This window comes from Pongo pygmaeus, chromosome 18 (assembly GCF_028885625.2).
Source record: "Pongo pygmaeus isolate AG05252 chromosome 18, NHGRI_mPonPyg2-v2.0_pri, whole genome shotgun sequence".
Taxonomy (NCBI): domain Eukaryota; kingdom Metazoa; phylum Chordata; class Mammalia; order Primates; family Hominidae; genus Pongo; species Pongo pygmaeus.
Window position 1 is genome coordinate 12,624,147 of NC_072391.2, and position 26,475 is coordinate 12,650,621.

Consider the following 26,475-nt stretch of genomic DNA (forward strand, 5'->3'; position numbering starts at 1 on the left):
CTGACATTCACCATGTCCGTTTGTTAGCCCCACTAAGCAAGGCTGTTTCAAATTGACTCAGCATTTCTTATTTGTCAATTTCTACCCAACTCCTCACCTGAGGACTTCTGAAAACAGTGAAGGCTTCAAAGTAATCGCCTTACAAAGAAGGGCATCATCCTCATTTCACACATGGGGAAACTGAGGACCACAGAGAGGAAGTAAAGAGGCCAAGGTCACACACCTGCTAGTAAGTTCCGTGTCCAGTGCTCTTTCAGAAAAAATGCATGAGGCACACAAGTCATGTTTCCAAACCTTCATTTCAGTACCACCTTCCTCATTTTTGTGTTTTCTACAAACACTTTACTATTATTTATGACAGGGTTTTTTTTAACCACTCACCTTTTTTACTCATCTTTCTTTTCTTTTTCTTTAGGAGAGGCAGGATCTCACTCTGTTGCTCAGGCTGGAGTGTGTGTCATGATCATAGCTCACTGCAGCCTCCAACTCCTGGGCACACTCGATCCTCCCACCTCAGCCTCCAGAGTAGCTGGGACTATAGGTGTGCACCATCATACCTGGCTAATTTTTTAAAAATCGCTTGTAGAAAAATTAGCTGGATGTAGGAGAATGGCGTGAACCCAGGAGGCAGAGCTTGCAGTGAGCCAAGATAGTGCCACTGCAGTCCGGCCTGGGTGAAAGAGCGAGACTCCATCTCAAAAAAAAAAAAAAAAAAAAAAGAAAAGAAAAGAAAAATTAGCTGGACATAGTGGCGGGTGCCTGTAATCCCAGCTACTCGGGAGGCTGAGGCAGGAGAATCAGTTGAACCTGGAACCCGGGAGGTGGAGGTTGCAGTGAGCCAAGATCATGCCATTGTACTCTAGCCTGGCAATAAGAGTGAAACTCCGTCTAAAAAAAAACAAAAACAAACAAAAAAACCCCCAACAATTTGTAGACATAGGGTGTCACTATGTTGCCCAGGCTGGCCTCCAACTCCTGGCTTCAAGCAATCCTCCTGCTTTGGCCTCCCGAAATGTTGGAATTACAGGCACGAGCCACCTGGCCCAGCCATCTACTTTATATTCAAATAAAACTTTACGTCCCATTATAAAGGGAAAAAAATGGCAAAAAGAGGAGGTAACCATTTAACAAGAAAGCAAAGTGATGTTAGATTTTAGCAAGATACTGTTGACTGTAGAAGGCTCTGAGGCTAGAGAGCTGCTTTCTAGAAAATGGAGTGATCATATATTAGAAGAGGTGTTAAAGACATGTTCTCACCAAGCTGAGACTTCGTCCTTGATGCCATCAGGAGGATGGGCAGAGACTGGAAAAGACACTAACTTTCTCCCTGTGGGAGTCAGTATTATTTAGCATCACACTGGCGAGTCATCCCAAACCATCTGACTACAAGGGTACCATATTTGGGTTAACACTCTTTTAGGTATAGTTTATGTTTTAGTCCAATGTCTTGGGATGAAAATGACAGGTGGGCCACTTATGATCTCCAGGGAAGTTCAGGGCAATTTGGTGTGGGGGGTGAGCATGGTAGAGGGGAGCAGCATCTAAGAAGTCCCCAGCAGAGGCTCTCAGCTTGTCTTGAGGCATTTGGGGGGGGCTACGATACTGGCCCCATCCTGCAGAAGGTGGCAGATATTGGCAGCTGGCACCAGTGCGGTTCCATTGTGATCATCATTTCTGAATGTCAGAGTGTTGAAGGTTCCCCCAACAGACTTTCTGTGCAACTTTCTGTCTTCACCAAATTCAATCCACAGTAAGGAACTGAAATTAATTTCAGAGGTGTGGGGAGGGCTTAAGGGAGTGTGGGAAAATTACAGGGTGTTCAGAAACAGAAATCTGACCGCTTGGGGCCACCTTGCAGGGAGAGTTTTTTGATGGTCCCTCACTTGTTTCTTTGCGTGTTGGCTTAGCTTGGCGGGCTCCCGACTGGTGACTAGTTAGTGATGAGGCTAGTGATGAGGCTGTGTGCTTCTGAGCTGGGCATCCGAAGGCATCCTTGGGGAAGCTGAGGGCACGAGGAGGGGCTACCAGACTCCGGGAGCTGTTGCCTGGCTGGGATTCCTACACCATGCGTTGCCTGGCTCCACGCCCTGCTGGGTCCTACCTGTCAGAGCCCCAAGGTAAAAGGGCCGGGAAAGCATCTTAATTTAGAGTGCGGTCTCAGCTGGTCCTGCCATTCCAGATAAACAGAGAAACCATTCTGAATTAGGGATGGGGGTGAGGATGGGAACAAGAGTCTGTGTCCTGCCGGGGCAGGCCATTGGAAGATGTGAAAGAGTTGTCTGTTTCCTTCCACCGGACGGAAGCTTCAGGTCAGCCAGGTGTCTGGAGTGTGAACCCTGTACCAGCACCGGAAGGTTCTAGAAGTCAGACTTTTGGGCAGTGTGTCATTAACTCTCAGCATGCAGGCCTCGCTTGGCCCACAGCAAGGTCCTCTCGCCTCCCTTTGGGTAAATACTGAGGGGTGCCTCTGCAGGACGGGACCTCTGCCAGACTCTACTCCATCCCCAGAGAAGCAGGGAAACCAAAATTGGAGTCAGCCTTGAGGTGTAGCTGTCGAGCCCTCGGCAGCTGGGGAGAGCTGGCAGATGCTGCCCTCCCCCCAGTTTCCAAATGGTGTTGTTTGAAAAGGGGCAGGGGACAGGGGGACAGATGGTGGGAAGAGCACAGCGCAGACACCTGGCACCAGCTCTGAAGGCAGCATGGCAGCTACACCGTTGGCTGGGAAGGGTGTGCCCCTGAAGAAGTTGTTTACATTCTCGAGTCACTTTTCCTAGAGTGTACAATGGACCTGTGGGAAAGCCTGTATGAAAGGGTAATGATGAGGGACTTAGCACAGTGTCCAGTATTTTGTAGGAATTGGATATCATCATAGGAGCTCAATTTTATTGGCATTGCTGTTGTTGGATGGTTAAAGGGGTGGTACCCCTTTTCTCAGACTCCCCTGAAATGTATGGTTTGCTCTGAACCCAGAGACCGATGACAGGTCTGCCGATGTGGTTGGGTGCAGCTGTAAGTTGCTACAGGAAAGTGTTTGAGGGGGACAAGTCAGAGGTGACTTTGCCCCCTCCCTCAATTCCAGATGAGGAAATTCAGGCCTGAAAAGGGAAAGTGACCACCTCAAGGTCTCATGCCCCGGAGGACCCAGCAGGAATCCAAGACCTCTGAAAAGGACGGGCAGGGCTCTTGCCACAGCTAGGGGTGTGGCCATGGGAACACAGGTTTTCCATCCATGGAAGATACCTGAGGGATTTTCTCTTCCTCCCTAGGGCCAGCATCAGAGGAGTGAATAGCTCAGTTAGCTCATCTCAGGGGCCATGTGCCCTGGGAGGTGGTTTGCCACTTTCACGGTTGGACTGAGTTGGAGAGAAACACAGACCCACCCAGGGGTGGGGACAAGCTCCCTGCAACCCAGGACTTGCAGATCACTTGCCCAAGTGGCTCCCTAGCTCCTGGCTCCTGGCCCGGGCCTGGGACTCTCCCCTAAGTGGGGCTGGCCACTGTGAGGAGCTGACTGGAGGCAGGGACCTCTTGGATGGCTCAGGCAGTTGGGATGCCACTTCTGATAAAGCACGTGGTGGCCACAGTAGGTGCCTGGTTGCTCCACAGCCCGGCCCGAGCCCGGTGCTGCAGAAAGAAAGTGAAAGGGAAAAAGAACTGCGGGGAGGCGGGGAGGTAGGATGACCAGGGGACGAGCTGCCACAGACTTGCCGCGGCCCCAGAGCTGGCGGGAGGGAGAGGCCACCAGCAGCGCGCGCGGGAGCCGGGGGAACAGCGGTAGGTGACCAAAGTCTCCTCTGTAGCCCCTAAGGCCGGGCTGAGAATCGAGGCTCCGAGACTGTCAGCTACTTGCTCAAGTTCACACAGCAAGTCTGGGAAGAGGGGGGATGGAATATGAAAAATGTAGGCCCGGGAAACACCTCGTTGCCAGCATCCCTGGAACGACTCTGCGCGGGAACCGGGAGCCGGGGAACCCGGAGCTTGGCTTGCTGTGCCCAGAGCTCCCGGGCCGTGGGCGGGTGGCAGGAAAGCCTGGCGGCAGCTTCTGCAGAGAAGCCGGAGCGCAGACGGGGAGCGCGGAGCAGACACACGCCCCCGGCCACCCTTGGCCGACTCCGCGCGCCCGGTATCCTGCAGAGGTGCGCGCCCTTCTTGTACGCCAGACCTTTGACCAGGGCCGCCGTTCTCTGAGCTTCGGTTTCCCTGTTGGGTCATATTCCTTCTCTAACTCTGGAATCTTGGGTATTGGGCTCTCCAGGCGGGGGCCCTGCGCAGGGAGGCAGTAGGGAGCCAAACCTTTAACCACAGGATGGGAGAAGTCCTCAACTCTCATTGAACATCTTGGCGAAGGTGTGTGTTGTTGGGAGGGGTGGGAGAGGGGTCCCCCGGACTGAACTGATTTCTTGATCTCTCACTTCTCTATCTCGCTTTGGGGCCCTAAGTCACACCCTCTAAGGAGAGAGGCTAAAGGGCCCCGGAAAGCCAGCGTGCGAATGCCGGAATGGGAGTGGGAGATTGGGTCTCCCTGGGGTCCAGGAAAGCCGGAATCGGAGCCACCACGCTTAGCTTAGTCTGGAACTCTTGAAAGCCGCGGTCCTCCTCAGTCCCACGCCCCTCTCCACCCTAGGTGGCACAGGAGAGGTGGCAAAAGCCTAGAAGTTCAAGGCATGGCTCTCTCCCCAGTCGCAGCCTGGAGTTTCTAACTTTGGCAGGAAGTCTTCCGTTTCTGCTCTCCACTCCAAAGAAAAAATAAATAAATACTTCTCCGGAGTGAGATTAAGGAAACAGGTACTCTTCCTCTTGGAGAAAGAGGAGCCAAAGGAACTTGACTCCAACAAATGATCACCTTACAAACCCCCGGCTCCCTTAGGTGATGACCTGGTCTCCAACAATCTCAGAACGTCTGGAGGCAGGGTCTTCGGAGATGACTGAGCGGGGAATCCCAGGCTCCCCACACATGAACATCACCTGAGATGATCAACCTGTTCAGGATGCAGGTTCCCGGGCTCACCCCCAGGTCCCGTTGGCTAGGCCTGGGGTGAGGCTGAGACCCTGCGGGTTAAACCATCTATCCCAGGTGACTCCAATGTTCGTTTGTGGTGCAAAAGACCCCGAAGGCAGAGACACTGGGAGGCGCTGATGTGGTCTCATCTCTTTACTCTCTCCCTGTTACAAAACCTCTATCAGAAAAGGAGTACCAGGAGGTGTTTTGTTTTGTTTTGCTTAACGCCACATATCAAGCAGTTTGCAGAGGCAGGATTTGAACCCTGGTCTACTGAGAGCCCAGTCCAGTGCAGCAAGCAGATGTGAACCTCCACAAATGCAGGGCAGGTCCCAGGCAGTCAGAGAGAAACCTGTTGATACCCAGTCTGTCTGATGGCTGGGGCTTGGTTTCATTTCCTAGCTTCAGATACCTTGAGAAGAGCAGAATCAGAAAATTAACCCAAGGAAACTCTGAATCAGTTCTAGGCAATCAGGGAAGTGGCTGGAGGGAGGTAGGAAGCTTCTGAACTTAGCCTCAGATTTGCCTTGAGTCACACTGACAAGTGATTTCCTCTCTCTGAGGTTCATCTGTAAAATGGATAAAACATGAGAGCTTGCTTGATGATGTCTGACGTGTACAGAAAAAGCACTTTAGAAAACCACCAAATAATATTCACACATTGGGAATAATTATTATAGATCCTAAAGGGATTGTTTAGAAAGATCAAAGAGGGGCCGGGCACAGTGGTTCACACCTGTAATCCCAGCACTTTGGGAGGCCGAGGTGGATGGATTGCTTGAGGCCAGGAGTTCAAGACCAGCCTGGGCAACATGGAGAAACCCCATCTCTAGTAAAACACTTTTTTGTGTTTTAGCCGGGCATGGTGGTGCACACCTGTAATCTCAACTACTTGGGCGGCTGAGGCACGAGAATCACTTGAACCCAAGAGGCGGAGGTTACCTGAGAGGTGGAGGTTACCCAAGAGCCGAGATTGCACCACTGCGCTCCAGCCTGGGCAACAGAGCAAGACTGTCTCAGGAAAAAAAAAAAGAGAGAGAGAGAGAAAAAAGTCAGAGAGGAAAGCATAGGCAGATGGGAGGTTTCCAAAGACCAAGACACACACAGTCAATAGACAGTTCAGAAAGGGGCATTAGTTACCACCGATTCTCATAGGAAGGACATAGATACTTTTCAGATTCCTTCAATCCTTCTGACATCAAGGACAAAGTCTCTGATTTTCTCTGATGTTTGACAGTGCCCTAATGCTTGCTAAGATTTCTTTTTAACAAAGTGGTAGAGAAGCTGACATTATTTTAGTAACATTGTTTCTTTTTCAACCACAAGTGATACTGTTGGTTTGGTTTTGCTTTTCCATTTATACACGGAAAAAAGTTTTCTTTTTGTAAAATCATGGTAAAATACATATAACATAAAATTTACCATTTTAACCACTTTCAAATGTACAATTCAGTGGCATTAAATATTTCAAACTATTGTGCAACCCCCGCTACCATCCATCTCCAGAACTTTTTCATCCTCCCAAACTGAAACTCTACCCAATAAGCAATAACTCCCCACTGCCCCTTCCACCCAGCTCGTGGTAACTCCGACTTCCTGTCTCTATGTTTTGGGCTACTCTAGACACTGCCTATAAATAGAATTACATGGTATTTGTCTTTTTGTGCCTGGCTTCTTTCACTTAGCATAATGTCTTCCAGGTTCATCCATGTCGTGCCATGTGTAATTCCTTTCTATGGCGGAATAGTATTCTAATATGTGGATATCCCATATTTTGTTCATCCATTCATTTGCTGATAGACACTTGGGTTGTTCCTACCTCTTGGCTATTGTGAATAATGTTGCTAGGTACATGGGTGGTCAAATGTCTGTCTTACTCCCTGCTTGCAACTCTAGAAAGCTTTCTTTTAACATCGGTCTATTTAAGTTTCTTTAAAAAGTTAATTTAAGACAAATACTAAGGTAAATTGTAGAACAGGTGATATGTCAATATGACCCCAAAAATTGTAAAGATGGAAGACGAATGCCTGCAGTTTGGGAAACTGGATGAGAAGAAAGACCTGGAAGCTGTTGTAAAATCTAGGCTGAGGGTCTGGTGACTGCTAGACCAAGGGCATGGCAGCAGAGGGCAGCTGAGAGACTTCAGGAAGGAAAGATATAAGAATTAAGAAAGGGGTCTGGTGCAGTGGCTCATGCCTGTAATTCCAGCACCTTGGGAGGTCAAGGCAGGATGATGGCTTGAGACCAGCCTGGGCAACAGAGCAAGATCTTTTTTTAGGAAAAAAAATACATACATTAATAAAAATAAATTTTTGAAAATACAGATTCCAGGCCGGGCATAGTGGCTCATACCTGTAACCCCAGCACTTTGGGAGGCTGAGGTCGGCGGATCACCTGGGGTCAGGAGATCAAGACCAGCCTGGGCAACATGGTAAAACCCCGTCTCTCCTAAAAATAGAAAATTAGCCGGGTGTGGTGGTGCATGCCTGTAATCCCAGCTACTCGGGAGGCTGGGGCAGGAGAATCGCCTGAACCCGGGAGGCGGAGATTGCGGTGAGCCGAGATCATGCCATTGCACTGCAGCCTGGGTAACAAGAGTGAAACTCCATCTAAAAAAAATGAAAGAAAATACAGATTCCTGGGCCCGGCTGCAGACTCCCTGAATAAAGCCACTGGGGGTGAGGCCCAGGATGCTGTGTTTTTAACACCCTTCCCAGGTAATTCTTACTCACAGCCAAGCCTGCCAATGGCTGGACTCCGTAGTCAGATCTCAGCAAGCAGGACTGGCTCATGGTTCATCCTGGGGTCTCCAGCACCCAGCAGAGTGCTGGGGGGAGGGGACTGTGTTAAGTAGAGCCGGATGGGTCAGGACTGGAGTGTGGGGCCTGGCTTTGCTAACTGCAGTCACAAGATCCTCATCACTCCACCCCCTACCCCAGCACCAGGGTCAGGTTCCCTTCCAGGAAAAACTCGTTGGACTCCTTTCCAGGTCATTGACTGCAGTTAGGAGTGGCACGCAGAGGGGAGGCTATCTGGAGCTGGGACAGACCAGGCAAGCGGGGAAGGGAACTCTTATCCCAACCCTGCATTCTGGACAGAGACTGAAGGTCTCCTGGCTGCAGCTCATACAGCTCATCTTCATTGTCATCCTGGGACCACCAGGCCCCTCACCGACAATAACTTTACCCTTTACTGGCAAATGCACAAGCTGGAGATGATGGCTCATTTGAGTTTTAAGATTTTCCAAGTTGTTATGAGGTCAGTGTCCTCAATCGGGACCCAGAGAAGATAGATGGCTTGCCTGAACTTTCAGAGGGGGCATCTGTGGTGTCTTTTATGGGGTTCTGTAGGATTTCCAGGCCCCTCTTGGAGGAAAAATAGAAGTGAGTTGTCTCAGGTCAGATTGTCTGAGAAGCCAAGTAGGAGATGGAGATTTGCATATAGGAGGTTTACTGGGGACATTCACAGGAGGGAACACCCAAAGGAAAAGGGAAGAAAGCAGGGTTGGGAAGCAGCAGGAGTTGAGGTGCAATGCAGTCACAACAGAGGTCTTAGCTAATCCCATAGGGAGCACTCAAGCTGGGGCAGCAAGGAAGCTAGACCTTCACATCCCTCATCTACCCCCGTCCTCCTATACAGGCATAGCCTCCCCCATGATGAAGACTCAGCACCAGACTGATACATTTGTTCTAATCAATGAACCTACATTGACGCATCATTATTACCCAAGGTCCATGGTTTGTTTACATGAGGGTTACTCTTGGTGTTGTAGATTCTGTGGGTTTGGACAGATATACTAAGTAATGTATACGACATTATAGTATCACACAGACTCATTTCACTCCCTGAAAAGTCCCCATGCTCTGTCTATTCATCCCTCCCTCTCTCCCCCATAACCCCGGGCAACCCCCGACCTTTTTATCTCCATCATTTTGCCTTTTTCAGAGAAATAGCTGGAGTCATACGGTATGTAGCCTCTTCAGATTGGCTTCTTTCACTTGGTGGAATTGTGTTCTATTTTTTTTAATTATTTTCATGTATTTATTTATTTTTGAGACAGGGTCTCACTCTGTCACCCAGGCTGGAGTGCGGTGGCACAACCACAGCTCACTGCAGCCTTGACGACCTCTCCAGGCTCAAGTGATCGTCCCACCTCAGCCTTCTGAGTAGCTGGGACTACAGATGGACACCACCACGGCCAGCTAATTTTTGTATTTTTTGTAGAGACAGGGTTTTGCCTGGATGACCATGCTGCTCTGGAACTCCTGGGCTCAAGTGATCTGATCCACCCACCTCGGCATCCCAAAGTCCTAGGATTACAGGCATGAGCCACCACGCCCAGGCTGAGCTGTGTTTTTAAATTGTACTCTGTACAGCTTATTTTAGGCAAGAGAGGTTTCAAGGACAGAATTGAATCCTGCCTCTCCCTGCCCCAATAACCCATCCCTTCCAAGCCATCATCTTTCCAGAAGTCAGAGCTAGAAGGGAACTGAAAAGGGCCTCTAAGCCACAGATGTCAAACCCAAGAACCAAAAAGGCCATAATGATGAGAAATGTGTCCGGGCAGAAGGCAATAGGGAGTCATGGAGCCTCTGGCAATCCTGTTTAACCACAGCGCTCTCTCTTCACCTGTTCAGGAATTTAGGATCCATGTAAAAGTTCATCTGAAAACCACTGCTCTTGTGTGACCCTCTTATTTAACAGATGAGGGCCCTGGGGACCGGAGAGGGGAACAGGCTTGCCCAAAGTCACACAGCCTCTCAGAAGCAGAGCTGTGCCCAGATCTCAGGTCTCATGACTCCTGGGTCAATTGCATCCCACCAGGCTATTGTAAACACCGCCATTTCCATGACTGAGCTGGTCCTTCTTTCTTTAACCTGCCTCCAACTGCTGAGAAGCCCTTTGGCTAGGGATTGAAGCCAATTTTTCTTTGTTTTCAACTTTCCTGCTCTGAAGTTACTTTGTTTGCCAGAGGCTGGTTGGTTCAAACGCAAAGGGCAGGGAGCTGCAATGGAAATCCATTCAAGGGCGCTGGAATTGGGATGGCAAAAAGGAGCAGCAGGCAGGTGTCAGCAGGGAGCAGCTCTTTGCATCCCCGCAGTTCCCAGAGAGCTTACCATTCTTTCATTCATTCATTCATCCATTCATTTATGAGACAAGGTCTCACTCTGTTGCCCAGGTTGGAGTGCAGTGGTACAGTCATTGCTCACTGCAGCCTCAAGCTCCTGAGCTCAAGCCATCCTCCTGCCTCAGCCTCCCAAGTAGCCGAGACTACAAGGGCACTCCACCACACCCAGCTAATTTTTGTATCTTTTATTTCTGAAGAGATGGGGTTTCACTATGTTGCCCAGGCTGGTCTCAAACTCCTGGCCTCAAGTCATCCTCCCTCCTCAGCCTCCCAAAGTGCTGGGATTACAGGTGTGATCTCAGACAGCTTACCTCTTAATCACCTTTCCATCTGAGCTGGCAGCAGAGCTGGGAAAGTGCACCCAACACCCCAGATGCTGCAACTTTAGTGCTTCCTGCTCCTTCTCTGTGTGGAACTGGCCTGTTTGGGTACCCAGGGCCAGTCCCCTCCAAGACCCTCTGTAGAAAAAGACTGTAATGTGCACCTCAATTCCATTGCAGGACAGGACAGAATTGAATCCTGCCTTTCCTTGCCCCAGTCACCCATCCCTCCCAAACCATTATCTTGGGACCTACATGGCCTCCAAGCCAAGGATGGCAAATCCAAATACCAAAGGGGCCATAATGATGTAAAATGTGTCCAGGCAGAAGGCAATAGGTAGTAGTGGGGCCTCTGGTAACAATTTTGTGTACTCTATATAGAGACATTGTGATGGTAATTTACACACACACATACACACATAGTTATATTGGCTTGGGAAACAAAACAAATAGGCCTATCGACTGGATTCAACTTTTGATTTTGCAGCCAAGCCCCTGTGGCACAGCTGAGGAGTTTGCAGGTCAGAAAGGGGATTTAGAGCCAACCAATAGCAATATTTCCAGACCTCTCCTGACATGAAGCTCATCTGACCTCCTGCCCCCAATACACACATATACATGCATACACATGCATGCACGCACATGCACACACGTCTTCCATTCTCCCTGCCTTGAGGACAAATGATCAGATCCTGCAACTGTTTCCAGGCCCATAAGCCCCTGAGCGTTGCAGTGTTGCTACATGCCTTAGTTTCCTCTCCGTCTCCTGTGACCTCCTCGTGCCACTCCAGGAAGTGAAAGTCTTGAGTGAGACCAGTCGTTTCTCCTAAGTCCTCTCTCTGTCTCATTCTCCTGGGATATCTACACTTGGTTTGCAAACAGCAGGCTGGAGAGCAAGGGGCTTCTTCCTCTACATCCAGCTCCTCCCCCATTCTACTCCAAGTCCAGCATGTTCTTATCTCTTCCCGAGGACCCTGGGCTCTTGGGCACAAATCAAGCCATCCCCAGACAGCCTACGGGTTGGCAAGAGCAGAGGTTTGTTTCTTTGTGAACATCTGTAGGTACCAGGCTCTGTGCAGGCCCTATTGGTGAGCCACAGAGGTACTAACCTCACCCCATGAATCCTCCTTTGTTTCTTTTCTTTTCAACCCTTGGGCCTTTAAACCTTCGATTAACTGCCCAGGGCAGCCCAGGTCATGGTACACTATGATCTTTGGTTCACATGAGGGTTTTCTCTTCATTAATGTCCCTATTTCCCATACTGGGTGCCCATTCTAATGCGTTTCAGGGGTATCCTTCTGTTTGTATGTGCTCTTATAAAACATGTTTTGCCTTTTTTTTTTTTTTTTTTTTTTTTTTTTAGATGGAGTCTCACTCTGTCACCCAGGCTGATTTTTCTATTTTTAGTAGAGATGGGGTTTTACCATCTTAGCCAGGCTGGTCTCAAACTCCTGACTTTAGGTGATCCACCCGCCTCGGCCTCCCAAAGTGCTGGAATTACAGGTGTGAGTCACCGCGCCCGGCCACAGTTTCTTACTTTTGCATTCCGTACTATGTTATTAGGATCTGCTTGCCTTGCTTCTGATGCATTTGGTCTTTGCTTCTAATCACGGACATTGTTCTCTATGGAGTGCAGTGGTTACTTTTCACCTGTCCACACCCCCAGTGATGGACACCTAGGTGACCTCCAACTCTCTGTCACCACAAATAACACAGCAGTAACCATCCTCAGATGGTTTCTCCTGGGGAGTTGTGGGAGCATTTCTTCGGGATATATAGACCCAAGAGCTGAATTGCCAGGTGGTAGGATCTACATATCCTTAGATATTCTACATGATGCCAGGTCGTTCTCCAGAGTGGCCCCATCCATCTACATTCCCACAAACCCACATAACCAACACTTGGCATTTCCCAGATGTCTAACTTTTGCCAGTTGTACAGTATCAAGTGGCAACTTGCTGTTTTATTTTTGGAGTTTACACCTTAGTACCACTTAGTTGGTAAGTCACTTTAGGCAAGTCACAACAACCCAGTGAGGTAAGCACTGTGCCAACAAAATGCAGTCGATTCTGTGACTCAGAGAGGTTGAGTAACGTTTGCAAGGTCACACAGCAAGTGGGGAACTGAGATTTGAACCCAGAGCCTGCACCCTTAACCACTATGCTATTGTTATGTTTTGTCACTCTCCTAAAATATCATCTGGGTCTACATTGCAAGCCTCTTTGGCAGGGACTGTGTGGTAAACCTCTTTGGGGCCCATAAGGAACTGAGCTTGGTGACTTTCTTATGGGGTGCTCTGTAAATCATTGTTTTACAGCTTTAGAGGGGAAAAGTGAGAGACCTTTCTTAGAGTTTATCTGGAGGACTACAGGGTGCATGAGCAAAAGCGGAACTCATTTGAGCTATTACCCCCACAAAGAAGCTGTTTGGGGTCTGGTCGCTGTAGATAGGGATTCCTAGGCCCCTGGTTTCCCAACACCATTTGGCTCCCGGAAGCAGCTTGTCATGCTGTTGGGGAGCAGGTTAGTGTTGGGGGGCCTTGGGGGAAAGGAAAAGGAGAAGACTGCCAGGCAATGAGGAATCAGAATCTCAAAAAGACTCTATTGAAGGGGCTCCAACACTCATTGAAACGGAGGCTCAGAGGGCTAAGGTAATGTACTCAGGATCAAAGGCAGAGCAGAAACTCAAACCATGTCTCTAGGCACACAGTTCAGAGGTCTTCCCATTATTCCTCAGGAGGAGAAGTTCGTGGGCAAGAGTAGGGAAGTATTCCTTCTCATGCTTTTTTTTTTTTTTCCTCTGAGACAGAGTCTTGCTCTGTCGCCCAGGCTGGAGTGCAGTGGCGTGATCTCAGCTCAATGTAACCTCTGCATCCCAGGTTCAAGCAATTTTCCTGGCTTAGCCTCCCAAGTAGCTGAGATTACAGGCACCCACCACCACGCCCAGCTAATTTTTGTATTTTTGTGGAGACGGGGTTTCACCATGTTGGTCAGGCTGGTCTTGAACTCGTGACCTCAAGTAATCCACCAGCCTCGGCCTCTCAAAGTGCTGGGATTATAGGCGTGAGCCGCCACCCCTGGCCTCCTTCTCATGCTCTTTAATCACAGTTCAGAGCAGTGCTGGAAGCTTTTAGGGGTAGCAAAAGAGCCTCTTTCTCCCTTGCAGTGCCTCCTTAGACCCTCAAAGATAGACTCCCCTCCTCTGGGAAGAAAACATCTAACGAACTGGACATGATCTCAGCGCCTGCGTCCGTAAAATGGCTATAATAACACCAGTCTCCCAGAGTTGCCGTTAACAGTTGAAACAGAATAGTAAATGCAAGGCATCTAGCACAGCCCCAGACACAAAGAAATCTCCCCTGGTCACTCTCACAGAAGTAAGAAGCAAACTAGTAATAAAAATGGCCATCACACATATTGTTCTCACCATGAGGAAGATGTGCTGCCTTAAGCTACTGTTCATTCAGCACTTGCTGGTCACCAGTCCCCTTTTTAAGGGCTCCATGCAACTTAACTCCCCTGATCCTATGAGTTGCCAATTATTATTATTCCCCACTTTACAGATAAGGAAACTGAGGCTCCAAGTGGTTTAAAAAATGAACTTGCCCAGATTGTAGTGCGTTGGTAGGTAGGGATAATCTCAAAGTTGGGAAATTTCACCCCAAAGCTCACCATCTGAGCTCCCATTCATCTCCCACCAGCTGAGATGGAACGTTATGCTGTGCACAGAAGAGATGCGTGCACTGATCTTCAGATAGTTTAAGTCTGAGTTAGAACATTCCGGCAACACTTGATTTCCCTTGGGGGAGAGAGAAATGAATTGTTATTTCAGACACCTGTTTAGTGTCTACACTTAGCCTTTCAAATCCTGCATGCAGTGTGAAGGGACGAAAATGAACCCCAAAAAGGACTTTTGATGGCAAAAAGATCGAGAATATTTTCTCGAGTTGGATGCGGAAGGTGGTGGCCCAGGGGGAAGCACAGTTTCAAAGAGGACCTTCTAAAAATACTGCCCATTTACCAAAAAGACACAGACCGCACCTCTGCCCTGCCCTCAGATGGCTCCTCAAAAGGAGAAATTGTCTTGCCACCCACGCCTTCCCTCGCCGGGGTGGTGGGGGGCCAAGAGCAGTTCAAAAAGGCTGTAGAGTGGGCTGAGGCTTTGGAGATGGGTAGTTTGGTTCAAATCTCAGCTCACTAATCTCTCTGAGCCTGTCTCTTCATCTGAAAAACAGGAATACAAATAGCTGATGTGTAAGTTAGACCAAATGGGGTAATGCCTATGAGTCATGTCATTTGGTACCTGGCACTTGCTGGGCACTGTGAATTGTAGTTCTGTATCATTGCCACAGATGAAGAGAGGCTGCCATGCGCAGAAACATGCTGAGAGCTGGGAGGAGTTGAGCTAGAGGGATGCGGTCCCTGCCCTCAGGGAGAGCTGAAGGGCTCTCTCTCCTGCCATGGGATGATCAGGGCCATATTTTCCCTCCATCCCGCTCTGGCAATGTGGGTTGGAGAAACAGTCCAATGAAGGGGCCTTTGAAGCACTTCCTAAGCATCTATAGACATGGGAAACTTGGCTCTGGGGATAGAGGAAGGTCCCATGCCAAGATTCAAGTAGATCTTGGTGTGACTGGGAGGCAGCTGTGGCGTTGTGGGGAAACCTAGAGTCTTGGGCCTGAGTTTCAGCTTTGACACCCTCTAATGTAATGGGCTGCCTTTGACTGTAGGCTTCCCACATAGCTGGCACCCCACACAGAACTCCCCTTGGCTTTCTGATGATCCTGCAGAACAATCTTTTTTTTTTTTTTGAGATGGTATCTCACTTTGTCACCCAGGCTGGAGTGCAGTGGCGCAGACTTGGTTCACTGCAGCCTCCGCCTCCCAGGTTCAAGCAATTCTCCTGCCTCAGCCTCCCAAGTAGCTGGGATTACAGAAGCACACCACCATGCCTGGCTAATTTTGTATTTTTAGTAGAGATGGGATTTCACCACGTTGCCCAGGCTGGTCTCAAACTCCTGACCTCAAGTGATCTGCCTGCCTCGGCCTCCCAAAGTGGTGGGCTGCAAGGCAATCTTCATTCTCCAGATCTAATGTTGGGAAAACTGATGTTCAGAGGGTCAAGTGACTTGGCTAAGGCATCACAGCCAGAATTCAGATGCAATTTCCTACACCACGTGACCTTGGATAAGCCATTTCACTGAGGCGGGTGAACCTCCTCTAAGCTTAAATGGGCATAACACTCTACCCTGCCTTCTCCCCAGAGCTTTTTGGGAACTCAGATGGTGCGGGGGATGGAGGCAGAAGTCCATTGTGAGCTGCAAATCCTTGATCACCCAAGAGGAAGTGTTTAAGGTGCAGGCTTCCGTCTTAGGGAAGCAGGAAGTGGGGCGCTGAAATGTGTATTGGGGGCTTCCGGGAGGGGGTTTCTTCTTGTCCAGGTTGAGCCAGTGACGCAGATCTTAGGCCCTCTGGTGACTTTTTGCCCAGGCAACTTCTCAGTGGTGGTGATGGGGGGCGTGGCCAGACCATCCAAGCTGCCCTGCTGGCTGTGGGGGCCTTTTTTTTTTTTTTTCTGAGACACAGTCTGGCTCTATCACCCAGGCTGGAGTGCAATGGTGCAATCTCAGTTCACTGCAGCCTTGACCTCCCCAGGCTCAAGCGATCCTCCCACCTCAGCCTCCTGAGTAGCTGGGTCTACAGATACACGTCATCACGCCCAGCTAAGTTTTGTGTTATTTGTAGAGATAGGGCTTCACCATGTTGCCCAGGCTGGTCTCAAACTCCTGGACTCAGGTGATCCTCCTGCCTCTGACTCCCAAAGTGCTGGAATTTCTACAGATGTGAGCCACCATGCCCGGCCTGTGGGGCCTTTCTTGTTCCTATGAAGTCTGCAGGGTCCCTTTATGCAAAAGAACAGAAAGCTCGGCTTCACAAAGTTTGACCTCAGAAGAAATGGAAGGGAAAGGGTCCCTTTGTCACTCTCACAGAGGTAAGAAGCAAACTAATAATGATGGTCATCACACATATTATACTCACCATATAGAAGTTGTGCTGCCTTAAACTTCTGTTCATTCAGCACTTACTGATTGCCAGTCCCATTTCTAAGGGCTCCATGTGACTTAACTCCCCTAATCCTTATGAGTTGCCAATTATTATTGACATTTTATAGATATGGAAACTGAGGCTCCAAGTGGTTTAAAAAATGAACTTGCCCAGGTTACAGTGTGTTGGTTGGTAGGGGTAGTCTCAAAGTTGGTAAATTTTACCCCAAAGCTCACGATACTTGCCTTCTTTCCCTTCTCAATTTCTCTGACTGTGTGCTTAACCACACAGCAGTGTCATCCAGAGTTTGAAGCAGAGCTCATCAATAAGTGGGGGTGGGCTAAATGTCTCCAGGCTCCTCCCTGCAGTCCCTCCCACCATCCCCCATCTGTGATATGACCTGTGTCTCTATGCTTGGGCCCAGATAGGACAAGGGTGATCATTTCATTGGGAACATTTTGATTGGGAGGAAAGAGCACCAGCCTGGGAGTCTTGGCAGGGGGAGTGGGGGAGCAGGAGCAGGGGCAGCCACCGACAGGCTATGAGGTCTTGTGCAAGTCATGTCCTTCCCAGGGTCTCAGTCTTATCTTCTGCAGAGTGAAGGAAAGAGGTCAAGCTTGAAGGTCCCTGGCAGACCCAATGCCCTCTGAGAAAACTGAGTTTGGGTAACTTATTATTTTATAGATATGGAATTATCTTATAGATATTTTATAGATATGGAATGCTTTTACAGATAAGGTCCAAAGTCCAAAGTCACACAACTCATTCATGGAGTTACTAGGGTCAGTCTGGAGCTCTTGTCATGAGATCACACTGCCTCAAAGAGGAGACAGATTGCTGCAATGTAGGTTCTCAATAAAGAGCGTAGGTGGAATGGGAGGCGGGCAGCAGGCAGGAGCTGGGGCAAAGGTGTCTTTTCTCACTGCTCTGAGAGAACAGATTTCGTGCCTGTGTCCCTGACCAAGGGGCTGGGAGAGGTGGAGCGTCCCACCCCCAACCATCTCCCAGCTTTGGCCCTGCTCCAGGAAAAGGGTGGTGGCCCCATCTTTCAGTTCTGCTTCCTCTAGTCATGGTTGGCTGGGATCTCGCTGCAAGCCGGTTATGTTTGGGTTCCTGCAGCCCCCACTCAACCGTCATGAACAAGTGCCCCAGCTTGGACTGGAAAGATCATTCTCTGTGACATCCAGGGGTCTGTGCTGAGCCTCTCCACAGGCAGTGAGAGCTGTGGATGAGTGAAAGAAAATGGGTCTCTGGGCCGGGTGTGGTGGCTCACACCTGTAATCCCAGCACTTTCGGAGGCCAAGGGGGGCGGATCACCTGAGGTCGGGAGTTTGAAACCAGCGTGACCAACATGGTGAAACCTCATCTTTACTAAAAATAAAAAAATTAGCCAGGCATGGTGGTGGGTGCCTGTAAAGCAAGCTACTTGGGAGGTTGAAGCAGGAGAATTGCTTGAACCCGGGAGGCAGAGGTTGCAGTGAGCCAAGATTGCGCCACTGCACTCCAGCCTGGGCGACAGAGTAAGACTCCGTCTCAAAAGAAAAAAAAAAAAGAAAATGAGTCTCTGGAATGGGGTGGCAAGTTGAGTGTGTCTTTTCTCATGAGCTTACCCTTCAGTGTATTCTCTTCTGGGCCCAGAATAGGGCAGTAGGAGGCTCCCTCTTGTCCTCCGGCTTCAGGGCCAGCTCTTCTCTTACCTCCTCCAGGAAGCTCCCTCTGTTTCTTTCCAGCCTTCATCTGCATGTCATGTGTGATGGGTTGAAAGGTGGCCCCCCAAAAGATATGTCCATATCAAATCCCTGGAACCTGTCAGTGTGACTTTATTTGGGAAAAGGGTCTTTGCAGATAGAATTAAGTTAAGGGGCTGGGTGCAGTGGCTCATGCCTGTAATCCCAGCACTTTGGGAAGCTGAGATTGGAGGATCACCTGAGGTCAGGAGTTCAAGACCAGCGTGGCCAACATGGCAAAACCCCATTTCTACTAAAAATACAAAAATTAGCTGGTCATGGTGGTGAGCACCTGTAATCCCAGATATCAGGAGACTGAGGCAGGAGAATCGCTTGAACCGGGAGGTGGAGGTTGCAGTGAGCCAATATAGCGCCACTGCATTCCAGTCTGGGCAACAGAACAAGCCTCTGTCTCAAAAGAAGGAAAAAAAAGAATTAAAGATCTTGAAATGACATCATCCTGGATTATCTAGGTGGGTCCTAAATCCAATGACAAGTGTCTTTATAAGAGAAAGAGACTTGCTACATGAGGAGTAGGTGATGTGGCCACTAAAGCTGAGTTTAGAGTGATGCAGCCACAAGACCACAAGTCAAGGATCACCAATAGTTCCCAGCAGCTAGAGGAGGCAAGGAAGGGTTCTCCCCTTGAGCCTCCAGAGGGAGGGTGGCCCTGCTGACACCTTGACTTCAACTTCTGGCCTCCAGAACCATGAGAGAAAAAGTGCTGTTGTTCTGAGCTACCTGGATGCTGGTACCTTGTTTCAGCAGCCCTGGAAAATGAATATACCATGGAAACATGGACCTGAACCACGGATCCTGGCAGGGGCCTTGGAGCCACACACATGAGCCTTCAGCTAGGCTTTCCCCAGCAAGAGCTGCATGATCTTGAGGAAGCTGCTTTTCTTCTCTGGGTCTGAAGTTCTTCATCTGCCAGTGGAGACAATAATGCTTACTTCCCAGGTTTTAACAGCTTTATTGAGATGTAATTCACATATACAATTTGCCCACTTAAAAAATACAGTTCACGTCTGTAATCCCAGCACTTTGGGAGGCCGAGGAGACAGGCGGATCACTTGAGGTCAGGAGTTTGAGAGCAGCCTGGCCAAAATGGTGAAATGCTGTCTCTACTAAAAATGCAAAAATTAGCTGGGTGTGGTGGTGGGCGCCTGTAATCCCAGCTGCTCAGGAGGCTGAGGCAGAAGAATGGCTTGAACCTGGGAGGCAGAGGTTGCAGTGAGCCAAGATTGCGCCCCTGCACTCCAGCCTGGGTGACAGAGACTCCGTCTTAAAAAAAAAAAAAAGTACAGTTCAATGTTCTTTTGGGAATACTCAGAGAGTTGTGTGACCATCTCCCATCCCCACAGTCAATTTTAGCACGTTTCATCACCCCCTAAAGAAACTCCAGACCTATCAGCAGTTGTTCCCCATTTCCTTCCAAAATCCCTCTCCGCCAAGCCCTAGGCAACCACTAATACGCTTTCTTTCTTAAAAATAAATTAATAGAGATAGGCTTTTGCTATGTTGCCCAGGCTGGTCTTGAACACCTGGGGTCAAGCAATTCTCCTGTCTCAGCCTCCCAAAGTGCTGGGATTTCAGGCATGAGCCACCATGCCCCGCCCCTTCTACTTTCCATCTCCATGGATTTGCCTGTTTTGGCCATTTCAAATAAATAGAATCATACAATATGTGACCCTTTGTGTCCGGCTTCTTCACTTAGCATTTTTTTAAAGGTTCATCCATGTTCCAGCATGTATCAGTGCTTTCTCCCTTTAATGGTGGAATACTTTATTGTACAGATAGCTACATTTTGTTTATCCATTTATTTTTTGGTGGATATTTGGGCTGTTTTTATATTTTGGCTATTTTGAATTACCCTTCTGTGAACATTTGTGTATAGGTTTTTGTGCGGATATATCTGGTTTTTCTTGTTTTCTTTTGTTTTATTAATACGTGATATGATACATATTTATGGGGTACATGTGAATATTTATTACATGCATAGAATGTATAATGATCATGTCAGGATATTTGAGGTATCCACATCTGGGATTGTTTAAAGATTAAATGTAATAATGTTAAAAGTATTTAATATGCCCTTCAACAAACAATGAGGAAATCTTAGAATCTGCTCAGACTCCTTCAGTTTACATATTAGGAAACTGAGGCACAGAAAGGAGCAGAGACTTGCTCAAGTCCACCTAAAGCAGTAGAGCATTGCGGTTAAATGCAGGGCTTCAGTCAGACTGTCTGGGTTCAAATCTTGGTTCCACTTGGACATGGGTTTCCTTACATAAATCACTTCACCTCTCTGAGCCTCGGTTTTCTCATAGGCAAAGTGAGGATAATAGTAATACCTTCCTTGCATGGTTGCTGATATGAGTATTAAATGTGCCAGCTCATGTGCCTGGCATATAGGAGGTGCTTTATAAATCTTAGCTGTTACCACTCATGGCATTGCCAAATGTGGGACGGGTCTCCTGACTCTCTGGTGTGAGATTGATGGAATCCACACTTTCCAGTTCCCTTTTCTACCTCCTGGGTATCTTCTCATATGGTTGTAAGTTCCTTGGAGGAAGGGAATGTGGCTTCCTCTCTCCACCACCCTGAGCATATAAGAGGTGCTGAATGAGCGCTTTTATTCACTCCTCGCATCCCCAGCCCTCACCAGCTGGGAGTTGTTGTAGGTGTCAATTCTCTGCCTCTTTCCAACACCCTGTGAGGTGACTGAGCATTGTCTTCCCTCCCAGGCAGCTCACAGTGTGCCATCATGGAGGTGGGGCCGCTAGAAGGCGGCTACCTGGAGCTCCTTAACAGCGATGCTGACCCCTTGTGCCTCTACCACTTCTACGACCAGATGGACCTGGCTGGAGAAGAAGAGATTGAGCTCTACTCAGGTGGGCCCTCCTCCCTCTCGTCTCTTCCGGTATCCCCCACCCCTCAGCTTGCTGTAGAGACGGCGATCAGAGGAAATTCTGGCCCCTGTGCTCCCGTCAGCACCACAGACAGCTCCCACGTCTGTGGGACGCTCTCTTCACATGCGGATGATCTCCCAGCCCTGCCCCGCCTCTCCCTCCTTCCCCACCAGCCCTCTTTCCAGAAATTTCCTTCTTCATCCAAGGGACTTTTCCTCCCAGAACCCGACACAGACACCATCAACTGTGACCAGTTCAGCAGGCTGTTGTGTGACATAGAAGGCGATGAAGAGACCAGGGAGGCTTATGCCAATATCGGTGAGGAAGCACCTGAGCCCAGGAAAGAACAATCAAGGGCAAGGGTTTTTTGCTGCCACTTGTCAATATCACCCATTCATCATGAGCCACGTCAGGCCCCTCCCACAGAAATCATTGCAAGGGGGATGCATAGCAATGGCTGGAGGAGTGGAGACTCCAGGGAAGAGCGGGGAGATGGAGGCCAGTGGGGGAAATAGGCCCCTTCACTAGTGACCACCAAGAAAACAAAATCTCATGTTTACATCCTCCACTTCCATTTCTATACGCATTTCTGCTTCTTGCTCTTCTGTCCATCCTTTCTACAAAGCCCATACCATACACCTCTTTCCCTTTTCCTCCCAGCTCCTTAGCCAAGCTACTCTAGTATTTGTAATAACTAGCATTTACTGGATACTCATAGTATACTCATTGTTGTCCATACATTATCATCTGGAATCCTTACAACAACAAAGGAAATACATAATATCAGTTTCTGTCTTTTACAAACGAGGAAATTGAGGTTTAGAGAGGTGAAACGACCTACCCAAGTTTGCATTAAAGATAGTAATGCGCAGATCTCAAATTCTAACCTAGGTCTTTCTCATTTCAAAGTCCCCATTTTTAACCACAAAAAAAGAAAGTGTCTGGGGTTGGAAGATTTGCTAAGGCTTATGCAGAGAAGCTAATCTGTAGCCTTAAGAAGAGCTACAGCTTTCAGATAAGGGCAGGACTCTTGGGGAGAGGTGGTGGTGGTGTTGCTGCTAGTGGTTTGTTTTTTGGGGGAGAGAAGTGGGATAGAGAATCCCTTCTCACCAGCATCACCACCACCTCATACAGAGCCTATGCTGAAATAGAAAAAAGTGGCCTTTTTCTGGAGGATGCAGCCCCTACCAGGAAGTAAATGCTTGGCTAGCAAAGTGCAAGCCAGACTCCTGCCCCCATTTTCCCTGTTGGCTTGGGCACCCATGTGCAGTGAACAACCTGCAAAACTCTTCTTAGTGGTCTTTTTCCTGGCAACCCAGGAACAGCAGCATTCGGCAGTTCTGTGCTTGATCCAAATGTGGCCAATTTTTCCCCAGAGCACAGTTTATTGAAAATCATACCAAAGAAGAAAATAGAGGGGACTAGTAATTGTTCATATCTCAGAAATTACAGAACTGAGAGTTTGACTGCTTCCTTCCCTTCCTGGGGATTTACATGGGGGAAGCAGAAGTGATTGGGGCTGAGGACATTCACATTTCCTCACAACTGGAGGCAGTCATTAAGGATTTGGGCGTGTCGTAGGATTTGGGTGTTTTTCCCCCCCTTAGTGGCATCTCCACAGGCAGTGAAAGCTGTCTAAGCAAGTAGGTGAGGCTGTGTGTTAGTCCATTTTTTGTTGCTTAAAACAACATACCTGACACTGAGTAATTTATAAAGAAAAAAATTATTTTTTACAGTTATGGAGGCTGAGAAGTCCAAGGTTAGGGGCTGCATCTGGTGAGGGCCTTCTTGCTGGTGAGGACTCTCTGCAGAGTCCCAAGGCAGTGTGGAGCATCACGAGGCAAGAGGTTTCGGTGTGATAGTCTCTCTTCCTCTTCTCATAAAACCACTAGTCTTACTCCCACGACAACCCATTAATTTATTAACCTGTTTATCCACTAATCCAGGAACGGATTAACCCATTCATCAGGGAAGAGCCCCAATCACCTCTTAAAGGCCCCACCTCTCAATACTGCCACATAGGGGATTACATTTATACGTGAGTTTTGGAGAAGACAAACATTCACGTCATAACAGGCAGCTTCGCCCAAGTCTGCTCAAGTCTGTGGGTTTTCTCTCTGCTTCTGGAAGGTGAAGCCCAGGCCTGGGCAAGTATTCTTTTGCAGCATCCTGAAATATGACCTTAGCTTCCAAATGTGTAAAATGGAGATAATAATCACACCCACCTTCATGGGATGGTTGTAAGACTGAATAAGTTACAATGTGTAAAGCATTTAGAAAAGGAATTTGCAAAGAGTAAGCATTCAGTAGATGTTAGGTACTACCCCACAACCACCATTGTCATTATTATCACCATTATTATTATCATCTTCATTTTCACAACCTTCATTATAGCCATCATTCCATTCCTCAGCTCAGAAGCCTTCTATGGCTCCCCATTGCTTATAAAATCAAGTCCTAACTCTCCCCAGCATGAAACTTCTACCACCGTCACCTATCTCTTGGGGTTTCCTAAACATACTCTGAACATCTTTCCTCACTCTGTCACTATGACCCAGGAAGCTATCTGTTCTCCTTCTCCCAGACTCTGCCCCATCTTTCAAGGCCTGGTTCCAGGATCCCTTCCTCCAGGAAGCCTTCCCTGATTGCCCTATCCCACTATACGCTTTTTTTCTCGGACCTCATGTCATGGTGCCTATATTCCAAGGGCTCCGAGCCATGTACCCCTTTATATAGTTACCACTATTTATTGAGTGCCTACTGTATACCAGCTACTGTGTTGGATGCTCTAGATGTAGAACCTCTAATTATCACCATCGATTCCTGGGTAGTAGGCATTATTTATTCATCTTACACAGATGAGGAAATGGAGGCCCAGAGTGGTTAAGTAACTAGCCCAAGATTGCACAGCTAGTAGGGCTAGTGGAAAGTAGAGGTGGAATTTGAACTCAAATCCTGCAGTAACTCTGCCATTCTGCCTTGTTCTTCTTTGTAGCAGTAGATAAATTTTCATGGATACATACCTCACCATTTTGATTAGATTAAGGGCCCCTGGAGTGTCAGTGTTCATTCATTTGTTTGATCATTCATTCATTCAACAAACATTTCTTGAGCCCCCACTGTGTGCCAGGCCCAGAGGGTCCCCAGCCCGAGGCCTGGCACACAGTAGGCCTTCGGTGAGACCTTGTTGATTGACTTCGCTTTTCCTTGTCTGGGCAGCGGAACTGGACCAGTATGTGTTCCAGGACTCCCAGCTGGAGGGCCTGAGCAAAGACATTTTCAGTAAGTTTGTGGTGGGTGGGGAGGTCTTGGCTCAGCCTGCATTTCCTGCCTTGTTCCTTGGGGGGCGCCCTAATACCTGATGACCATTCACTGATGGGCAGTCAGACCCCTCTCCCCAAGGTGGGGACAATAGAGACTCACCTTGGGCTTCCATTGATTGTGTGAGTTGGTCTCTGGTTTTTCTCAAAGTAGAGCACATAGGACCGGATGAAGTGATTGGTGAGAGTATGGAGATGCCAGCAGAAGTTGGGCAGAAAAGTCAGAAAAGACGTGAGTGAGCCCCTCCCTGATCCAACCTAGCCTTGCTTGAGACCTGGCCTTTCCTTGACTCCAAAGCCTGCTGTGGCTCCAACTTGCTTCCCTCGCTAAGTCCTGTCTGGTTGGGAGGCCCTTTAAAAGGCAACAGTAGCCTTAAAATGTACATCTGATTATTTCATGGTCCTGATAACCCTCCAATGGCTACAAAATACCTGCCACAAGGCCTTTATGGCCCTTCCTCCCTCTCCAAACCCACTATGAGACACCGCGCTTCAGCCAACACCAGCTTCTCCACTCCTGTAACCCATGTGCCCTTTCAAGCCTCGAGGCCTTTGCATTTGCTGTAGTCTCTACCTGGAATGCCCTTCCCCCAGTTCTTCCCATGGCTGACTCCTTTGAATCTTTCTGGTCTTGGCTAAACTGTCACCTCCTCCTGGAACCCTTCTCTGACCATCCTTCCATGTAGATTAGCTCAGTTATTCTCACCTTGTGTGTCTTTTTCCTTGCAGTTTAGCACTCATTACCATCTGGACATATTTTATGCCTTGCTCTCCCACTGTGAGGACAGGGACCCTGTCTTTCTTGCTCATGACTGCTTCCCCAGCATCTAGTGCAGTGCCTGGTATGCAGTAGCACCTCAATAGATATCTGTTGAATGAAAACATCTGTAAAATGGGTGTAACAGTTAACTGAGTACTTACTATGGGTCTGACCATGTGTAAGCCCTGTATCTACTTATTTAGTTTTTAAACAGGTGAATCGCACACAGGGTATGAGAATTTTAAAAGTGCAAAGAATATTCAGTGAAGGCTGGGCACAGTGGTTCACACTTGTAAACCCAGCAGTTTGGGAGGCCAAGGGGGATGGATCACTTGAGGTCAGGAGTTTGACACCTGCCTGGCCAACATGGTGAAACCGCGTCTTTACCAAAAAATACAAAAATCAGCCGAGTGTGGTGGTGCACGCCTGTAATCCCAGCTACTCAGGAGGCTGAGGCAGGAGAATCGCTTGAACCCAGGAGGTGGAGGTTGCAGTGAGCTAAGATCACGCCACTGCACTCCAGCCTGGGTGACAGAGTAAGACTCTGTCTCAAACAACAACAACCAAAAGAATATTCAGTGAAAAAAAAATCTCCCTCCCACTCCTGTTCCGTAGTCCCTCAGTTTTGCTCCTATCTTAGTCAACCTATGTGACCAGCTTCCTTTTTGCCTTGTCAGAAACAAAGCGAGCTCCTGTATTTGCTTTAATTTTGCACGCAAATAGCCACATTTTATTTACACTATTCTGCACTTTGCTTTCTTCATTTACTTCATTACTCCCTGTCTGGGAGGTCACATTCCATATTATTGAGGGAGAGGACATGGTCCTATCTTCAGCAACTTCTTTATTTTCTTTCTTTTCTTGTTGTTCTTCTTTATGTTTTCATTTGATAAATATTTCCCCCCAAGATTTTATTGTGAAAGTTTTCGGCCAGGCGTGGTGGCTCACATCTGTAATCCCAGCACTTTGGGAGGCCAAGGCTGGCAGATCACCTGAGGTCAGGAGTTTGAGACCAGCCTGGGCAACATAGTGAAACCCCATCTCTACTAAAAATACAAAAATTAGCCAGGCATGGTGGCGAATGCCTGTAATCCCATCTACTGGGTAGGCTAGGGCAGGAGAATCGCTTGAACCTAAGAAGCAGAGGTTGCAGTGAGCCAAGACTGAGCCACTGCACTCCAGCCTGGGCAACAGAGCTAGACTCCATTTCAAAAAAAAAAAAAAAGTTTTCAAGATACAATAAAGGTGAAAGAATGGTGCTATGA

At 48.4% G+C, this 26,475-nt stretch overlaps 1 protein-coding gene across 16 annotated transcripts in view; it reads left to right on the forward strand.

Moving 5' to 3' along the window:
• The first annotated feature begins 1,926 nt into the window (after positions 1-1,926).
• CIITA (class II major histocompatibility complex transactivator) overlaps positions 1,927-26,475 on the forward strand; it is a 63,275-nt gene continuing 38,726 nt past the window's right edge. For 9 of the 16 annotated variants that reach the window (XM_054453000.2, XM_054453002.2, XM_054452997.2 and 6 more), the window contains exons 1-5: positions 2,131-3,774; positions 20,966-21,112; positions 21,353-21,448; positions 24,350-24,412; positions 24,602-24,682. In XM_054453000.2, coding sequence (XP_054308975.1) covers positions 3,678-3,774; positions 20,966-21,112; positions 21,353-21,448; positions 24,350-24,412; positions 24,602-24,682 — 484 coding nt within the window. In that variant the 5' untranslated portion in view covers positions 2,131-3,677. The other 7 variants (XM_054453004.2, XM_063653993.1, XM_063653995.1 and 4 more) reach the window with 3 other exon arrangements.